General features: G+C 47.3%; 2 protein-coding genes across 3 annotated transcripts; one reads left to right on the top strand and one right to left on the bottom strand.

Moving 5' to 3' along the window:
* On the top strand, positions 1-5,652 carry LOC148838416 (uncharacterized). Of its 2 annotated transcripts, none has more exons than XM_088911261.1 (4): positions 1-386; positions 3,345-3,424; positions 4,301-4,450; positions 4,921-5,652. In XM_088911261.1, the coding sequence occupies exons 1-4, from the start codon at positions 215-217 to the stop codon at positions 5,380-5,382; spliced, it is 864 nt and encodes a 287-aa protein (XP_088767387.1). In that variant the 5' UTR covers positions 1-214; the 3' UTR covers positions 5,383-5,652. The 2 variants fall into 2 exon arrangements, with proteins under 2 accessions (XP_088767387.1, XP_088767386.1); XM_088911260.1 differs by lacking the exon at positions 3,345-3,424 and adding an exon at positions 3,091-3,344.
* A 7,420-nt stretch (positions 5,653-13,072) lies between these two features.
* LOC148838415 (uncharacterized) lies at positions 13,073-15,407 on the bottom strand. Its single transcript, XM_088910860.1, has 2 exons — positions 14,983-15,407; positions 13,073-13,522 (listed from the first exon to the last, which is right to left on the bottom strand). Exons 1-2 carry the CDS (start codon positions 15,379-15,381, stop codon positions 13,142-13,144), a joined length of 780 nt encoding a protein of 259 aa, XP_088766986.1. The 5' UTR covers positions 15,382-15,407; the 3' UTR covers positions 13,073-13,141.
* Positions 15,408-18,527: the final 3,120 nt, after the last annotated feature.

Genomic DNA, 18,527 nt, shown 5'->3' with positions numbered 1-18,527 from the left:
TCCTTACAATACAGCGGGAGAAGAAAGTGAAACAATTTGTACAGTTGTTGTTGTTACACAAGTGCACTGACCGGGGCTTTCCTGGGCGGTACAGGGCACAGGTCCGCGTTACCGGTAAACGTAACTCTGGGCTATTCGGGTACCGCTCGGCTCTGAGGCCCGACGGACAGTGACGCCCGTCTCGCCCTGCTACTGCACGGAGGAGGAGGAGGAGATGCCCAGGAAGAAGACGGCAACGCACAGCGAGGAGAAAACGAAACCCAGGGGAAGAAAACAACGAGGGGTCCGCCGGGAGGGCGTGGGAGCCAGAGGCAGGTATAAAGCTTCGGGCGAGAAGAAGGCAGGCGGATCGGAACCAGAGCGCAGCCCGGCCCACACAGAGATCGGTACGTCAAGCCCGCAGGACATCCAGACCGAGTGACTCGCTTGATGCGTGAAGCCTCCGTAGTTCTTACGCTATTCAATATCCATATAAATACATGTACTGTGTATAGTGTATAATGCGTCAGAATAAGAAATGATCCTTGCGTTTTATGTGTGATTTTACAGTTCTGTGTAGTTGTTTAGACTATAGAGCACCATAGATGAGAATTAAAATACCTGCTGACTCAGGTTAAGGCGGTGAGATACCGTCATACTTCCGGGAATCGAGACGAGTGAAGCTTAAGGAAGACACTACAATTTTAAGTACCGTCGCTGTAAACGCGCAGCTCTGCGGCTGTCGGGGAGTTTGTCCGTCGCGGCCTTTCAAACACCCAGATCGGATGCCTCCCAGACAACGTCTGGATTCAGAAACCGCAGAGTAACGTCGGTATTTCGGGAGGGTCTCTACTGATGTGTTCGTTTATAATAAGGAAAGTACGGACACGCATTGCTGCCACCAAGGGAAAACAAATCGCCCCCATATCTCGTAATTACGAATTATCACGTAATTACGAGATAGCAGTGCTTACTCCAGTGTATGTACAACCCGTTAACGTTGTGCACTGAACGCATCTAGAAGCTGCCGTGAACTTGGCTGAAACTTTCGGTTTAGTGTCCCTGTCCAGCGCTGCAGAATTTGTACGGTTTTACTTTCGACTGGAGTTTAGTCATAATGAAATCTTGCAATTTTGAGCAAATATGAACAGAATCGTTATAAGCATGAGGACCGGTTTTGTGGGATTTAGAGATCAAAGTGATGACGGCTCCGTTATGAACAGTGAGACGTGCAATCGGCTTCACTGCTTAAAACTGCAAGTCCGCACGTAGCGATATAGGTATTATATGACAATCGGGCTATCGCGTGATCACGTAAAGTACGGGAGAATCATTTTCTCGTAATTACGAGATAAGGGGGTGAATTTTTTTTTCCTTGACGGCAGCAATGCGGTTCCGTAGGAAAGTAGGCGAAGGCTCTCTGACGCGATTGTAGGACTCCGAACGGTTTGTCTCCTTGTGGAAAACCCGAAGTCTCCCAGGAGTTGTTTTAATGCACATTATTTGTGTGATTGAGGCGACATCAATCAAAGCTAATGACTTCCGTATGTCAAACTGGTGTTTTAATTTATGAGCAGGTCTGTGTCGGCTTCCGTTCCGATTCTTAACGGCTCGACAACGGAGTTTTGTCGATGTTAATTAGTTGTTATTAATAGTTGTAACAACCCAACGTGTTTTTTTTTTTGCAACCGTTATTTTAAAACAGCCTCACACTACGAGCACGTCGGGCGCTTCCAATGTACCGCTTAGCTGAGATTGATACGGTCATTCACACCACGAAAACTTGAGAGAGCAGCTACGATCAATGTGTGTTGTTGTCAGACCCGAATCCGTTTCGCCATTGTACTACATGCGTGAGAAAATTCGCTAGCCATCCAGCGCTGAGCACTTCCGAAACTGGTTTCGATTGCACGCTGATAAAAACCCCGGGCAGAGCGTCAGGTGTTTCCAATCAAAGGTGTTTTCCTACCTGGTGTGGGTCGCCTGTTGAGGGCTCTTGGAACAGAAATGGAATAAAAAGCCAACAATCTGGTTAACAAGCCTGTTTGAAGCAGTTCAATTGAAGTAATCGATTACTCTGATTAAGAGCCCGACTGGAATGATACCCAGAGGACTCGCGTGGCTGAGAATGGCTGTTTTGGATCAGCCTTATAAGACAGTCCAAGCCAGTCAGTCTTATGCTAAATCCTAGAGAGAAAAGAATACCAGTTCTAGGTACTAGAAACACACGTCAATTATTCATCCAGTCATTTGTAATTTAATTAATGAAGGCAGTTGGTCCTGAAAAGACAATGAGTCCACATTCCAAATGATCTCTAATTTACCAGCTTTGACAGATCTACTGCTAGATTGATGATATTTCTCAATCTTTAGAAATCTACGATTTAATGATGAACTCCAAAACCCACTATATTACCGCACACGGGCGCCAGGATCGGTCGTCCCTGTTGTGAAGATGGATAGCTCTGTGGGCTGTTATATCTAAATATGCCCACAAGGTGGAGACAGTGATTCACCAAAGAGACGATCCTGCAGGGTTTCTGCAATATTCACCTGGAAGGCCTGTTGATCTCGTTTGGCTGATCCCTTATGCGGTTGTGATCCGAGGATACATAGCCCCTTCCTGAAGAATGCCAGCTCTTTGTTTTCAGACGATGCTGCATGCAGGACTCGCTGTGTGAAGCTCCTTATTTTCTGCGCGCAATCGTCCAGCTCTAAATTCTCATCCATGTCTCCGGGACTGCTGTCTATTTGCTGAATGTGAAATAGTGCACCGAAGATCGGAGCTCATAAATACAAGCACCTCTGTTTCAGTTAAGGAGATGCTGTTCCTCAGTTTAGTTACATTTAAGCTTCTTCTAAAATGCAGTTTTACCACAGTGACATTTTTTAAAATGGAAACTGACCATCAGTCTTACAGTCAGATATATACTCTGCTCTGGGTTATGTTACATTGGTTCCTCTGATAAAAATGACACCGTGGATCTGCAGAGAGTTGCCAATACTGTATTACTACCACAATAATATATCCAGTTTTGTTAGAGCTCTAGTGTGCGTTTGTAAATGAGTGACTCACTGCAGTGATTCTGATTCGTCCTGTTGTGTGTCTAGCGGAGCTAGTTCGGCACGGTGACGTCATCCCCTCCCTGCGCATAGCGGGCACCCCAGCCGCCTTTAGGTCACTCCGGTGGTTCCCTGTAGCGTTACGCCGGAGACCCGGGTTCGCGCCCCCGGTGTTGCGGGACGAACCGGCGGGGTGGAGCGGCGAGGGCACAAGCCCGTGCGGAACCGCGACGGTCCCATGTGAAGAAGCTGTTGAATCTGGCTGTGCTGTGTGCCTCCTTGACAGAGCCCTTTCCTCCCAGGTAAGGACATGCAGAGTCCCTGTGGACACAAAGTCAGCCGCAGAGAAGTCATCAGCTTAATCAAGACGTGCCTGGATCAAGTAAGCTCGCTTTCCAGCTTCCCTGTTAATGGGTGTTACCAGCAGCAGTGGCTGTGAGGCTGCATCGCAGTTCTTGGGTCTTGGGTTTGATTCTGGGATGGGACACCTTCTATGTGGAGTTTGCATGTTGCCCCATGGGTCTTGGTGGGGGTATGTAGGTTGCCCACATGTCTACCAATAATAATAATAATAATAATTCCTTATACTTATGTAGTGCTTTTCTGGACACACCACTCAAAGGGGGACTCCCCTCCGCCACCACCAGTGTGCAGCCCCACCTGGATGATGCACCAGTACTCTCCCCACACACCAGCTCTCAGTGGGGAGGAGAACAGAGTTCAGAGATGGGGATTATTAGGAGGCCATGATTGGTAAAGGCCCGGGGGGAATTTGGCCAGGACACTGGGGAAACACCCTACTCGTTTCAAGAAACGCCCTGGGATTTTTAATGACCACAGAGAGTCAGGACCTTGGTTTTATGTCTCATCTGAAGGACGGCACTATACGGGGGCATTAGGACCGGCCTCACTAACACCTTTTCCAATAGACCGGCTTCCTTTCCTTTGCGCCCTATACTTGAGGGACAGGCCCCCTGGATAGCAGCGACACTCTCCAGAGTTTGATGCCGAGATCAGCACTAATGTCATCTTCAAAACTAAGCAACCCGCTACTCAATAATGTGGGCAGGGCAGAAAAAACAAACTCCCAGAATTCACTGTTCCACTGTTGCCCGCTCCACAGGTGTTGGGGAAGCTCTGTGAATCATGACAGGTTAAATCATGTGATCTGTGCTTTCTTGAAGACCCTGTGCAGGGCAAAACCACTGAGGCAATTAGAGAGGGGGTAATATGGGTGCATATCTGTCTCTTGCTGTAGAAGAGCCTGGACTTCGGCTGCCCAGTTTGTGAGACACAATGGGAATGGAGGGAGGTGCGGAATCTGGCAGAGCTGCCGGAATCGGAGCTCAAGCCTCTGGAGGAGAAAGTGAACCAGATCCTTCTGGATTCTTCCCATCTTTACAAGAAGGCAAGTGGACACAACATCTTTCTGGTTGTTTTTTTTTAACGATTTCTGACATTACTCCCAATAAATAGAGGTGGCAGCTCACTGTGTGTAATGCAGAGGGTGTAGTTCTGTAGGGAACAAAACAGACCTTTAAAAACAGGGGGGGAGCTTCCTGGAACACTGATTAAGGAAAAGGAATATATTCCTGAGAACATATTTTGAACATGTATCTTACTGTTAAGGATTACCAGAAAAAGCATATTGAAATGATTAATAAAAATGTGGAAAATAAGATATGGTTAGATCAAATATACCAGCTGGAGTAGTTTGTATGTGTACTTGGAGTATAGATAAGTACCACAGAGGTCCCGGAAGTCATGAGACCAGGCAACTGCAAACAGCAAATAGTGGGGCATGCTGGGAAGTCATGCTACCGAAGCCAGGGACTGCAGTGTGTTCTCAATCTTTCCTTACTGTGCCATCTTCTCCAGTGCCCGACCTGTGACCACATCCTGAAGAGGGCCGTAGATACCTGTGGGGCGCCCTGCCCCTACGTCAAGTGCCCACTGTGCTCCCAGAAACAGGGCAAGCCCCATCTCTTCTGCTGGTCGTGCCATAGCCGCTGGCCCGTCCCCGAGTGCGCCAGCCCCGGGCAATGTGCCAACTCCTCCTGCGAGCTTGTGGCCACCCTCCTGACCTGTCCAACGGTCACCGACTTCAGCAGCCTGGTGTACGGGTGCCCGATCTTCCGCTCCTGTCCGCTGTGCCACAGCCTGCTCATGCACACGACAGGCTGCAAATATGTCAGGTGCCAGAGCTGCAGGCATGGCTTCTGCTTCATCTGCTTGGAGAGGAGCAAAATTTGCCGAAAAGATGAAGAGTTGTACTTTTCCTTAACTTGCAAGAAACACAGAGCTAGGAGACAGACATTCTTCACCCAGATGCCCAAGTAGCGCCAGCATTAGGCAGCTGAGCTACTCTTCTACATTGGAATATACACAGTGCCTTTCTTTCAGTGACTTCCTGTTTTGATGAATTATAAATGATGCACACACGTTTTTTAAAGTGAATATTTTTAATCAAAACATGAATGCTTTATCTGATCACTGGGGGTTGATTTAATTCAAATGAAGTGTACATTCTTAATAAGACTTGTGTTTTTTATGCACTTGAGATTACTTAATCTGATTTCTTTCTGCCTAAATCTAAATATTACTGAAAGATTAACTTGCTTGGGTCTTGGTTTCACTTCCAAAATCACTGTCATGTTATCATTCTGTAATGAGTCTTTTGGCTGGTGTCCTAGCAAGTAAAGACAGATGTTTTGTAGATATAACACTGGTACGGTGAAATGATTATGAAATAATTAATTTAAAAAAAGAGTTTTTGTGCACAAGGGAGAATTCAGCAGAAATACAGGAACATGAAAACACGTCTACTTTTAAAGGTGGTAGAACATCACATACAGCACACAATTACGGATGATCCTGGGCCACACCCTGTATCGTCATGACTACGTATAGCGGTTCCCAGAGTGGACTCACGAGCACCAGAATTCACCTGTGTTTTCTAAGTAAACAAGATGCTAATGTTTTGGAGCAGAAAAGGAAAGCCTGCACGAGGAAAGTATTACTGCACAACTATATTAGTTCCAGAGAGGGATGACGGAGTTGTCCTCTTTGTTGTAGTTTTTCATGGTGAGTTGCAATTCAAAGTTTTAATTATTCACCAATGATTATTCTATTATTCTCCAATTATTCTGGTACTTCATGCACCTTTTCCTTCTGAGCTTTTGTGTACAGTGCCAGGACTGGAAAGAGCATCTTGTCAAGGAAAAACTGGAAAGTGTGGTGGAAGTTTTTGAACCAGAGCAGGTTGTACCTGTAACTCCGGATGGAGGCGTCGTCAAGGAAGACCACGTCTGTAACGCAGATGTCTCCCATTGTCCACATGTTGTACTGCAGTTCAAACTTGAACTTCACCCTGGGCTCACCACTGTGTGTCAAGCACTCGCTCTTCCTCCGCCCAGTGCACAACAGGCGCACCTCACGCCCACTGCGATAGACAGTGCAGTCATGTGCGCTCAGGCACCGATACATTCTGTGCTGCCTCTTGGTCTCTTTCACTACCTGACGCCTTACCTCCTCCTCACTCACGCCATCCTTGTCTGCCTTCCAGCTCACCCACCGGCTCAGGGATTTGGTTTCATCAGTGCTCTTGTCTTGGCATTTGGTGTCAGCGGTGGGATTCAAGCCCAGGCTGATGGAGCTGTGAGGGATGTCCTCATCCAGAGAAAGGCCAGACATCAACCTTTGGAGGTCAGAAAGTTCAACCTGTTGGATCAGTGGACTTTCTTGTTCTTCATCCAAGAGCTCATCAGGAACCGACGCCTTTAACCTGATGGGACTAAAGTCAGTAGGCTTATGGATCTGATCTTTGACCTCAGACCCCTTCCTTAAGCCCACAGTGCTCTGTTCTTCAGAAAGATGGTTTGTGTTTAGATAATCCTTTTTCCATGTTCGGGTGAAATACCGACCACGCTCAGATGCAACAGCCCGAGCTTCCTCCTCCTCTCTTGGTCCCACACGGGATATAGCCTCGAAACGATCTGGTTGTGTCTGATGACCACCTTGATGGAGGCCTTCTGCCGATTCCCGCTTACCGCTCTCATCCAGTACAGTACATCCCTTCTTCCGGCCTCTCCTTGTGGAGTGTTGTGGCCTCACTGGTGAGCTCCTTCCCCTGTGCTTGAGGACCGTTTGCTGTGGGACAAGACCAGCAGTGTTGTCCTGACGTTCGGGCCCCGTGTCAGAGAGCAGGAGCATCTGGATGAGGTATTGCCAAGGGAACACTTTCCCCTGGTACAAGTAAGGGTCCACGCGAGACGCCAGCTCCCTCGCTGCCGTCACGTTCAGGTCCAGCTGCTCCGCCAGTCTCCTCCCCTTCAGCTCCGCCCCCTTCTCCCGCAGCTCTGCGGGCGTCAAGGACAGCTGCGCGATGAGCCGGTCCTGTCGCTCGGGAGCGCCGGCAAAATCCGCCATTGTTTTCAGGTGGTACTCGCCTGCAGTTCAGAATGAACACACTGGTATTGTGGCAGCTTCAGTTCGGCGAACCAAAAAGAGAAGCAGGGGTCCGCTTTGTTTGCTGTAGAAAATGATTACACAATCCATCCACCCATTTTCTAACCCCTTTATCCAGTACGGTGTCACGGGGAAGCCGGAGCCCATCCCAGCATGCAATGGGCACAAGGCATGATACACCCTGGATGAGACTCCAGTCCATCACAGGGCAGATGAGGACATACTCATACCAGGGTCAATTTTGCTAGAGGTCCATAGACTCACTAACATGTTTTTGGACTGTGAGAGGAAACTTGGAGGACCCAGAAGAAATCTACATTAACACAGGGAGCACAAGCAAACTTCACACAGATGGTACCCCAGAGCTGAATCTTGGGTCCCAGCACAGTGAGGCAGCAATGCTAATTACTGGGCCAATATGCTACTCGTGATTGAACTATTTTAAAAAATGTTTCATTATTTTTTACAGTTCCTAAAAATCAGCTTTAGTTGGTGACGTACCACGATAGAAAACAAAATAATTCTGGTTTGGAAATTCATACTCTGATCCAAGTCCTCTGTTCGGAAGACACCCTGGAGGAATTGTGCAAAGACGTACTCACACTGGAGGAAGGGAAAGCCCGGTTGGTCCTGACTTGATTTTGGTACAATCTGAGGCCCAGTGCTTTTTTTCCCTAGAGGGGAACAAAAGACAAAAAGGCTAGACTTCGATGCAGTCAATTTCTTACTGGAAGGTCAGGCCACTAACACCTTGAAGCAGGTCATAAAGGTCTTAGAGGAGATTCCAGCTGCTTTCAGGAGTGTAAAAACAAAGAAATCGCTAGCAAGTCTATTTAAAAAGAAAATGTGAACAAATCATGTTCCAATGCATTGCTGGGGTGCCTGTGAGCTTGCCATGCATTCTGGAGAGCCACACCTCTATTCCAATCCAGGCTAATTCCGCTACTGAAGTTATGGGGCTCCTGTCGACACTCACTCTCCCCTTCGGCGGCTGTGGTGGTGTGGAGCTGGCAGGGTCCCAGATTGGATGGCTCCTTAGGGGTAGGAGGGTCAGAGGAGCTCATCCGCCCAATGACATTCTCCCCGTGAGGTGGTGGGGAGGGGGGGGGGGTGGAGGGGTCTTTGTGAGCCACAACGTGAAGCGACAATTGGCGAATCCAAACTAGATGGAATTTAAATGCTATGATGGCAATGAATGTCTTAAGTGATGGGGAAGGACACGTGGCACAATCACACCTACCTGTCCGCAGGATTCCCGCAGTGAAGGGCGCCAGCAGGCCCTGCACCCTGGAGTCTTTCCGGGGGATGGCCCTCATGGCTCTCTGGATGGCCCTCACGGAGCCCTCCAGGCCGTAGTGAGAGACGATGACCTGGGGCAGGTCCTCCCTCCCGGTCTTCTCCTTCACTCCGGCTGGGATCTCGTCCAGCAGCAGGAGCAGCTTCTTGTACTCCCTCTCCAGGAGCTCCTCCAGGATGTTGGACAGAGCCAGGCACCAGTCCCTTTCCCAAATCGCTTGGAGAGGGAGAAGGACAAAGAGGGAAGATTGGATAAGCTGTGGGACTTTGCAACACCACACTTGGGTTTTTTTATAAATCACTGACATGACCTGTGTGAAACAGTGTTTAACATGATGTCAGAAGTTGTGCATTTACATGTTGCAGTAAATAACACTAAGGGCCTTATTAATTAGTAGAGCAGTAATACCACTCCCTCTGATACTGTTACTACTGTACTCCTACTAAAACTACCTCTAATGCTATTACTACTGTAATACTGCTGCTACTTACTGTATATAACTCTCACTAAACTGGACTGCTAACACTGTTACCACTGTCGTACTGCTACTGCTACTTAACTACTATGAGTAACAATAACATTTAAGATCAGCTCATGAACTATTTTGTGAACTTGAAGCTATTCTGTATAGGGCGGTGTGGTGAAATGCATATGTATGTAATTAACTAAATTTAATGCAACAAAAAAATGATCTTCGGTCAGTTTCCTTCCTGTGGTTGATGTTGTTTGGGGAAGGGCAGCTCATAGATATGCCCTCGAATTCACTTACTGCTGGCCATCGCCCAGATCGCTGCCCACTCAGAGTCCACTCAGTAAATGTCTGCTCCCCTTGAAAAAAAAAGGATTAAAATGAAAGTGAGGGGATGCCGACAGATGAACTCCCCAGGCTAAAAAAACTTTGACTTAAAACTCAGCAGCCCAGCCTGCTGAAAGACATGCACATCAACCACAGCTGCTGGACAGAAGATTGTTGCAGCAAATGCAGACTGCAGGCTTACTGTCGTCTGTTTCTGCAGGGTGGCTGGAGAGACCAGAGTTACTCGACACCCTTTCTAACAACGCTGTTGTGCCTGGGCTCTGATGGGAGCTGGGGAACTCCCATCAGAAGAACTCGCCTGTTGTCAGACCTGAGGCAACGTTTTCAAAAATGAAAGCATCGCTCACTCAGCGTCTCCTTCCCAGAATGCTTTAAGCCAGTGGATCTTGGCCCTGGTCCAGACATAACCGCGCGTTCTTCTGTTTTCATGCCTGCTGGGCTTCTTTCATGCCTCTTGGGCTTCTTGCATTACCCGATCGCTTTCATTGATCTGTTTGCTTGAATAGATCACACGGAGCCTTCCTCGCGTTTTCGTTTCAGAAGTGCTTCGGCACAGGTGAACGCACACAGCTGAGTTGAGTCTCTCCTGAACTTGTGGTGTTCCTCCAGGATCAGGTCAAGGAGACCACTCTCGGCAAACAAACACAAGATGTCTTCCCTCTTATTGGAAGAAGGGCTTGAACTGATTAATACTCATAATTAACCTTAACAACCCACACCCACGGGGCCATTTAAATAGGGCTGAGACAGGCTGTGGTTTTCTAAATAGCTCCATAACAAGTTAAACATTGTTCACTGTGCCAGAAGGATAGGGCAATTTCTTCCGGGAAATTTTTTTCATCTAGTTGCCAGAAACATTAATAAAAACCACTGTTCTGGCGCAAGGGCAGCCCACATTCGTTATGTGGTCTCGTGCTTTAATAAATTAAATGTAAAAAATGGCTTCTTACCTGCAGGAATGGCGGTGGTTGTTGCCTGTTGTGGGGTTGTTCCGTGTTGGCGTGAGTCTGTCGGAGTCTCTGCAGGTTTGAATTTTCTGCTCCTTCTCTTATTGGACAGCCCCATCTGGTAAGCCTCTGAGGGCGATTGCCAAGCCAATTATTGAACAGGGGATTTCCCAGAAGTCAATAAATCTCAAATGGGCAAGCAAACCACAAATGCTCAGATCAAGAGTGAAAGTTTAAGCATTTTGCAGACAGATCTGTTTTGACAAAACACGGCGGGCTGAGGATGGTGCAAGCCGAGCAGCATCCTGGGCTGATCTCGCTTTCAATTCGAGCTGGGCTTGCAAATCTAATCACAAAGACATCTCCTTACATTTCAGGCTATTCTATCTGGGCTTGAATGCGAAATTCACGGTGACACCAGTACAGATTGTGAACTTCTGCCATTCACCTCTAACTTTGCTGCTTTTCTGTTTCCTGAAAAAAACCAGAATATTACATGTGGTGGGGCATTTAAGGATGGGTGTGACCTGCTAAAAACATCAATGACCGTTTACTCGTTCACCGCATTTAATACCTTCACCCCTTTCCTGTTTTGCAGTTTAGGTTTCAGATTTATTAACACGCAGTTAAACTTGTGCTCTGCTCTTTCCCAGCTGATCACGTGAGAATATAAGGTTGGCAAACGACAGGAAGGCCTTTTGGCCCATCAGGCATGTCTGTTTTTCAGCAGCTAATTGATCTCATCCAGCCGCTTCTGGCAACAAACAAGGAAAAGCCGTATGAGTGGGTCATTTGTTCCACACTCCCACAACTCTTTGTGTGAAGAGGTACCTCCTTTTCTCAGCTCTAAATACACGTCCCCATTCGTTTCCCTTGGCGTCCTCCTGGTTTGTATTTCACTCCTGAGGCTACAACAATTCAGTTCTTGGAGCTCCTTGACGTGATCACTTGGCTCAGATAGACAGCGCTTGACCGCTGTTGTGCTGATTTGCCCTGACTTCCCACTGCCGCCGGAGCAATGCAGAAAATGCGCTAAGCAGATATACCAGCTTCACTAATCACATGGAAAATCGGATCAAAGCAGCGTGGGTGTTCCTAAATAGTTTTTTATTTGTTCTGAGGCTTCATCGACTGGCTCCACCTCCGCTGCTCACGGCAGACCGAGCCACATTATCCTGCAGCTCAGTTTGCGCCCCCCCCCATTATCAACACCTGGCTCTGAGCCCCCCCAGCAGCCTCGGGGCACAGATAATGGAAGCCTTAAGCCCACCTGCACCAGATCATTGGCTGAAACGTCACGCTTTTTGCACCAGAGTGTAAAAAGAAATGAGCGATCCGGGTGACTGCTGGATTAGCGCGGTTTTATCAGCCGACTCAAGACAGCGGGGCGCACCCTAACCAGCAGGGGGAAGCAGAACCCTCCTGCCAGGGCTCATGCAAGCCCCGCCCCGATACAGCCCGTGACCCCAGGACAGAGGGCAGGGCGCCCCGGTTGTCAGATCGGTGTCAATGCGCCCAGGCACCAGGGAGTGACGATTTTAATTCTCACCGTGGAGAAACGGGGCTGGGGCAGTCTGGGGGGCAGCTGCAGAAGAGAGTTGCAGCCCTAGCGAGTCACAGTGAAAGCATGGTCACTGGTCACGTGGAAGATCCGGGCTGTTAGATCAGTGTCACTGCGCCCAGCCAGACACCAAGGAGTGAAGAATAATGTAACGACCACAGGGTTCGGTACGGAATGGAGCAGGCGTAGGAAAAAGGGAAAAAGGGTTGAACAACACATTTATTAACCCGGTCAGGGGAAAGGTACACACACAGGAGCAGGGATTTCAGCGCTGCAACCACACTAACACAGACATGAAGGGAAGAGACTGTTTCCCAGCCTCCGTTCCAGTATAAACAGTCCCATAGCCCCGCTCTAAGGTGCTGACTCTGAGGAAATGAGCTGTACCTCACCTTTTCACTCCACCACGTACCCCACCTCTTTACTCCACCCTGCACCCCACCTTTTTACTCCACCACATACCCCACCTCCTTACTCCACCCTGTAACTCACACCTGGCAGATTGCTGAAGCTCAGCAGCTGTGAGCCTGGCCAGTACCTGGACAGGAGACCTCTTGGGAAAGCTAAGGCTGCTGCTGGAAGAGGTGTTAGTGGGGCCAGTGGAGGGCACTGAGAAGTGCTATGTAAGTGTAAACTATTATTATTATTACACCCGAAGAAGGCTCCACAGCCAAAATCTTGTGTTTTCTTTCTAGCATGGGATAAACCTATTACTTGTTCCTTTGCAGCCTACGCATGCTGATGCAGCTCCCCACCTGAACTACTACTACTGCTTATTACTATGGTGTACCCCACATCTTTATCCTGCCCTGTAGATGGGTGGATGAGTAGGTTAAAGACTGAGCAATCTGATACACGGTATCTGGCCTTACATAGCCAACACACCACAACATCTTGAATACCTCTTGCAGGGTGAAATAAAAACCAGAAAGCTGCAGTTCTTTTTTTTTTTAGAGCATTTTTATTAGAATGCTTCGTGGCACGCCAAAAACATTGCCACTCTTAAGGAATTAGAAGCTATCAGTGCCCCCCATGCTGGCCAGGAGCTTGTCCCCGTCGAAATGCACGGGCTTTCTGTCTTTGCAGGTGATCAGGATGTGCTTATTCATGTTTCTCGCCTTGTAGTCGCAGGTTTGTCCCACCCGCTCACAGAGGGTGAGGGGGAAGGGCTTGCTGCTCTTGTGTTTGCTAGGATTCTTCTGAGGATTCTCAGTGCAGACTTTTTTGACCTGACTTTCGTCGGCGTGGATGAAGGTGTTGTTCAGCTTACATGTGCTCCGCTGTGCGTTGATCATCTTCATTTTCCTTTTACAGTAATTGGCGTCGCCTTTCTGAACAGAGTTGTCCACATGCTGCCTCACAAACTTCTTGTATGGGTTCTCCCACGGACGCTGTCGCAGTGAGGCAAGCAGACAGAATATGTGCTTAGCATTGAACCTCTTTTATTTCATTTGAGCTATGAGCTTGGGCTTGCCTGTCACTTTCCACAGTTAGCACTCCCAAGCCCCACCTATGAGGCACTGGGATTTAGGAGAAATAATTAACATATTATTTCAATTATCATAATTAACACATATATTATAATGCACAGAATTCTTCCAAAAACTCATGCCACAGTCTCAAATGCAGGTTTTGTAAAGAACCCCTCAAATGATGATTAACAGTCAGACATTCACAGCACTGTTAATAAGTGTACGGTGCTTTTTCTTCTAAAGGAACCCGAAGTGTTTTACACACAAGAGAGAATCCCCTTCATCCACCACTGAAATACAGCTCTCACCTCGGCCACACACGACAGCCAGTATGCACCGGCACACAGCAGACGCAGAGAAGAGAGAAATTGGTTCACCAGTTTAATTCAGGAAACTTTAGGGAGGCCAGATTGAGTTGCATAGCAAATCACTGGCTGGGAACATCCCAGATGAGATGGACAGAAAACATTACCCAGACACACTGATTCTGCAGAATCCCGTACTATAAATGTCAGCCTTTAACACTTACAAATGTTTCCCCCCTACCCTAACACTTAAAAAAGACTTACAGTATACAGGGAGGCACACTCCCCATATAGGGGAGTAAACTTACAGGTTCAGGTGTAGCTGTGTAGATTCCTGAAGGAATTGTACTGTATGTATGATTGATATATTTTATGTAATGTTTTAAGAACAATGTAAAGCTTTGTTCTTAATGTAATGTTTATTTGTACTATTTATATGTTTTTTTTGTAAGTTTCTTTGTGTGTAAAGCATAGCTGTCTGGATGCAAAACAAATTTTGGAGAAATCAAACACTGAGGTATTATTGTATTGTCTTGTATTCTATCCCTCTATTTTTTTCTAGTTGAATCTTTTATTTAACTAGATGAATCAATTGCAAGTTCCCATCTGCAATGATCACTTACCTGCAGCAGAGGATGTAATGGAATTTCTAACGAAAGTTCAGGAGGGATGACAACAACCAAGTTCAATCAGCCTCAGCCATAAGTAATTAGCAATCGCTCCTGACATCTGTTCCTCTCCCAAAACGCTATGAATACCTACGAGATGTCTCTTGCATCCCACCTCCACCCCATCTCCACCTCTGCAGCTACTCCTTGGTCACCCTGCATGGGGGTCCCATGGCCGCGAAGTCGGCCAAGCGGGTTAAGCCAAAAACTTTGCTCCATAAGCCTTTCATGACGCTTTCATCTTGGGTGTTGTCATTCCTAGTGAAATGCAGCACTTGGAGTAAAGTAGCTTGGTCAAAGCAGTGTCTAGAGTCCACTGCTCTATAGTACTACCCAAGAGAACACATGCTGTTTCGAGATCAGAGAGCACGATGTTTAATATTAGTGTATCAGTGTGCCATCTTACCAAACCGTGCTGGTCATTGCTCTCCTCGTATCCTTGCTGGTCCTCACAGCTGCAGTGGAAGTCGGTGGGGTCCCACTCCTCCCCCAGCCCCAGGGACACATGGAAGTACGTCCCACTGGGGAAGGAGCGAGGTCCTTCCAGTGCCTTGCCCCCCCACAGCGTGAGCACGCAGCCCTGTGCTACAGTGAAGGAGCTGAGGAACCCAGCAGAGCCCGGACGAATCTGCCCCTCTCCCCCTTCTCCTCTCTGGGGAGGCAGTGGCAGGCGAGTCCCAGGCTCCGAGGGGTGCAGGTAGACGCAGGGCCGAGGCACAGAGGAGCTCTCCAGGAACTGGCAGCTGGAGAGTGGCAGGAGCAAACAGGTGAGCCACAGAGGCATCTTCAACACCGTCCTCCTCATCGTCTCTGGATCTGCACACTATCTGTAGACAGAATGAAAAGGAGAGCGTGTAAAAATATAGAAATACATATTTGATTGGGAATAGTTGCCAGTGTACACGGTATAGCATAATCAGTTTGGTTACGTTCCACACCTCACTCCGACCACAGAATACCACAAGTCTTATGACCTGGGAAGTTCTGTTCATGTCAGTTTCGGATGGCATGCTTTTAGCTGGTGTCTGCAGAGTAGTGTCTTTATTGTTATGGATATTAACTCAAAATGGTATATCAAGCTATTGCTTCAAAGTAAAAAAAAAATCAGCTTCATCTTGAAGAATGCAGATATTTCGCTATTTACAAACCATGACCTTGCTTGCTTTAATCTACAGGGTGTTTGCTGCAGTGCAGTCACTCTTACAGCTACACTACAGCCGTTATGAATGGCTTATGTTTTTCCATAGTGTTGTGAAGACTTACTGTGGATTTTCCTTTTCTGTTTCCTGCACTTCTGCTTAGCTTGACCACACTGGAGCATGGCAATGGCATATAAACTGTGTTTTCAAGCCACATTCCCTGCAAGACTCCCATTGTAGTACAAAGCTCACATTAAGGGTGATGAAAGAAAACTATGGTGGAACCACAGTAAGTCTGCAAAAATACTAAGGACAGAAAACTTTATGTCTTTTTAAGCCAGCTGGTTTAGCAGCAACACAGCCCGGCTCCTGGAGAGCCACAGTCCTTAAGTGTCTCCTCACGAACCAAACCGGATGACCCTGTCCGATCACTGACAGACACCTTGGCTTTCCAGGGGTAGACCGGCAGACCCCTGGCCAGCAGGTGCAGTACTTGCCTGGTCTCGTCTTCGGTCACCGCTGACAGAGGAGGGCTGCTATCCACAGGGGGTCTTCAGGGTGGGGTCTGCCACTTGTCCGCCTTCACTCTCCAGTCTCGAGAGTCTGCGGCTCTTAGTTTTATGCTGCTCGCTTTCCTGTGCACTCCCAGAGTGACGCAGGCTGATAGCCCACAGCACGCTCAGTACTAAGAATAGACCAGATTGTTCTGCACCTCTGCATAAGAGACACAGCTCTGACCACAGACTAATATAGAAATACCTCTGCAAGATCTTTATCTCTTCCACATCTTTTTTCCACTGACACGTCTCTCATCAAGGATCACCTGTACAGCTGTATATTCTCGGCCCCCTTCATTTGAAACTCCCCTGCATCTGACACATCCTAATGAGTTGAAATTCCAGGTGAATTTATTGAAGTCACACAGGGTGGTGTTAATACCATTCTCTGGGACTGTATGTTGACTATGCTCTGAGAAAGTAGAGGCATATAACCTCTTTGTTCTGTAACGTTCCGTTACTGGTGCCCTATAGATTTTCTCTACTCAGATTAATTCCCAAACGAACTAAATTCTCTATAAATTAAATATAAACTTTAAAATTATAACAGGGACAAATTAGGACATTGACACATCTTGCTCATTTGCCTGGCAAGCAGCTGTTCAAATGCAGGATGTCACCCCCAGGAAATTAGCGGCAGAGCTTGGACTGCTCCCATCCTCCACCTTTCTTGGTGTAAAGAGCTCCTGTCCTGTTGTGGTCCTGCTTTCATTCCTGAATACAATCTAACTCATTCTCCCCTTGTTTTCATTGCTTCACTGTTAGTCCTGTAGCACAGTCCTCCAGTATGGTCTTGTCAACAACCTTTAAAGGATTTTAATTACTGTTACATCTATCAATTACATGTCTCCTTGTAATTGTCCTTGTGGAGGACTGAAGACGGTAAGTTACTTTTACTTCCCTTAACTATTTAAAACAGCCTATCTAAGGCCAGGAATTGCCCTTTTTGCTTCTCTCTGAACTGCTTACAGTTCAAGCAATACAGAGCTATACAATTATCAATATCATCATAAAGCTGATGTGCCAGATACCTCCAAGAAATGACAGCACGAGATTATCTACTAGAAACCAAATGAGTTTGACAGGTTTAGATGAATAGATACTTTATTGATCCCGTGAGGGAAATTGCAGGGAAATTTAAGGACCTCCTGTCATCCGTAACCTTTTATTTAATGTTATGTCTTATATGGTATGTGAAAATTACACTTCTAGGGTGCATTGCTACACATAAAGATAATAACATACCGCACTGTCTGATCAGATCCTCTCTGTGTCACGACTGGGCATTAATGGAGACCCGGCAGACTCGCAGAAACAGAAACAAGTTCCTGTTTTGTTCTTCTCTAGATGAAGTCAGAGGTGAAAAGACAACAGCACATTCGGGATGATAGAGGGAAATAGTGTAAAGTAGTTGCACTTTTGCCTATGGTGTGCTAACAACCTTATCCTTTTACTAAGAGATGAGGTTCCTGGAGCTTTTCCGGATGAGATATTTCAGTTCAGTCCTTTTGTCCTTCTCTCCTCGAATTCAGAGGCTGCTTGGTAAGAAGCCACTTCAGAAGCAGAGCAGGCAGGAAGGCAGTGGTAGAAACCTCAGACTCAGTATCTCTGCACATGAGTATTATTCTGCGTTAGTTCAAAGACACTAATCTCCGAAAAACTACTAGACGGCGGTTTCCGGTGAAGGGTGCCTCTGCTTGTTCATCTGACTGTGGTTGAATAATGATGCTCTGGGAGGGAGCAATAAAGCAGTCGGCTCAGAGCGAGGATGATGCATTCTCTCAGCTCTGAGCCGTTCAGCGCGGCTGTGTGGTCAGGCCATACTGCAGACGGGAGACGTGTAGGATGGGTGTGTTTCTTGTCAAGAGGACAGTTCTGCACATCTTGTCTTTTTCCGATATGCTGTGGGATGGGAGCCCACAAGAACCAAAGCGCTATACAGGGCAGCAGACCCCCAGTGCTGGAGTGCGACAGTAGGCGGACGACACTTCAGTGCGGTGAGGGGCTGTGTGCTCACGTTGTTGGGGGGGGGTGTCATTATAGAAGCAGTTTTCCACTCCGATCAATGATACACTTCTGAAGTTATTATTCCTCACATACGTTTGTGTATAAGCCCTTCTGTTAATGTAAATGATGTAGATGCTTTCTCCCAGGTCTCTTACATGTGAGTACATGTTACTTTTGCTCATTAACCAGAATTCAGGATCTCTGGGCCTACTCTGACCACCTGAAAAAACTGAAGACTACAGGTTAGA

The sequence above is a fragment of the Atractosteus spatula genome, chromosome 3 (genome assembly GCF_055471065.1).
Source record: "Atractosteus spatula isolate fAtrSpa1 chromosome 3, fAtrSpa1.hap1, whole genome shotgun sequence".
Classification (NCBI taxonomy): Eukaryota; Metazoa; Chordata; class Actinopteri; order Semionotiformes; family Lepisosteidae; genus Atractosteus; species Atractosteus spatula.
Note: the sequence above shows the minus strand (reverse complement) of the source record. Positions and strands in the feature narration are given on the sequence as shown.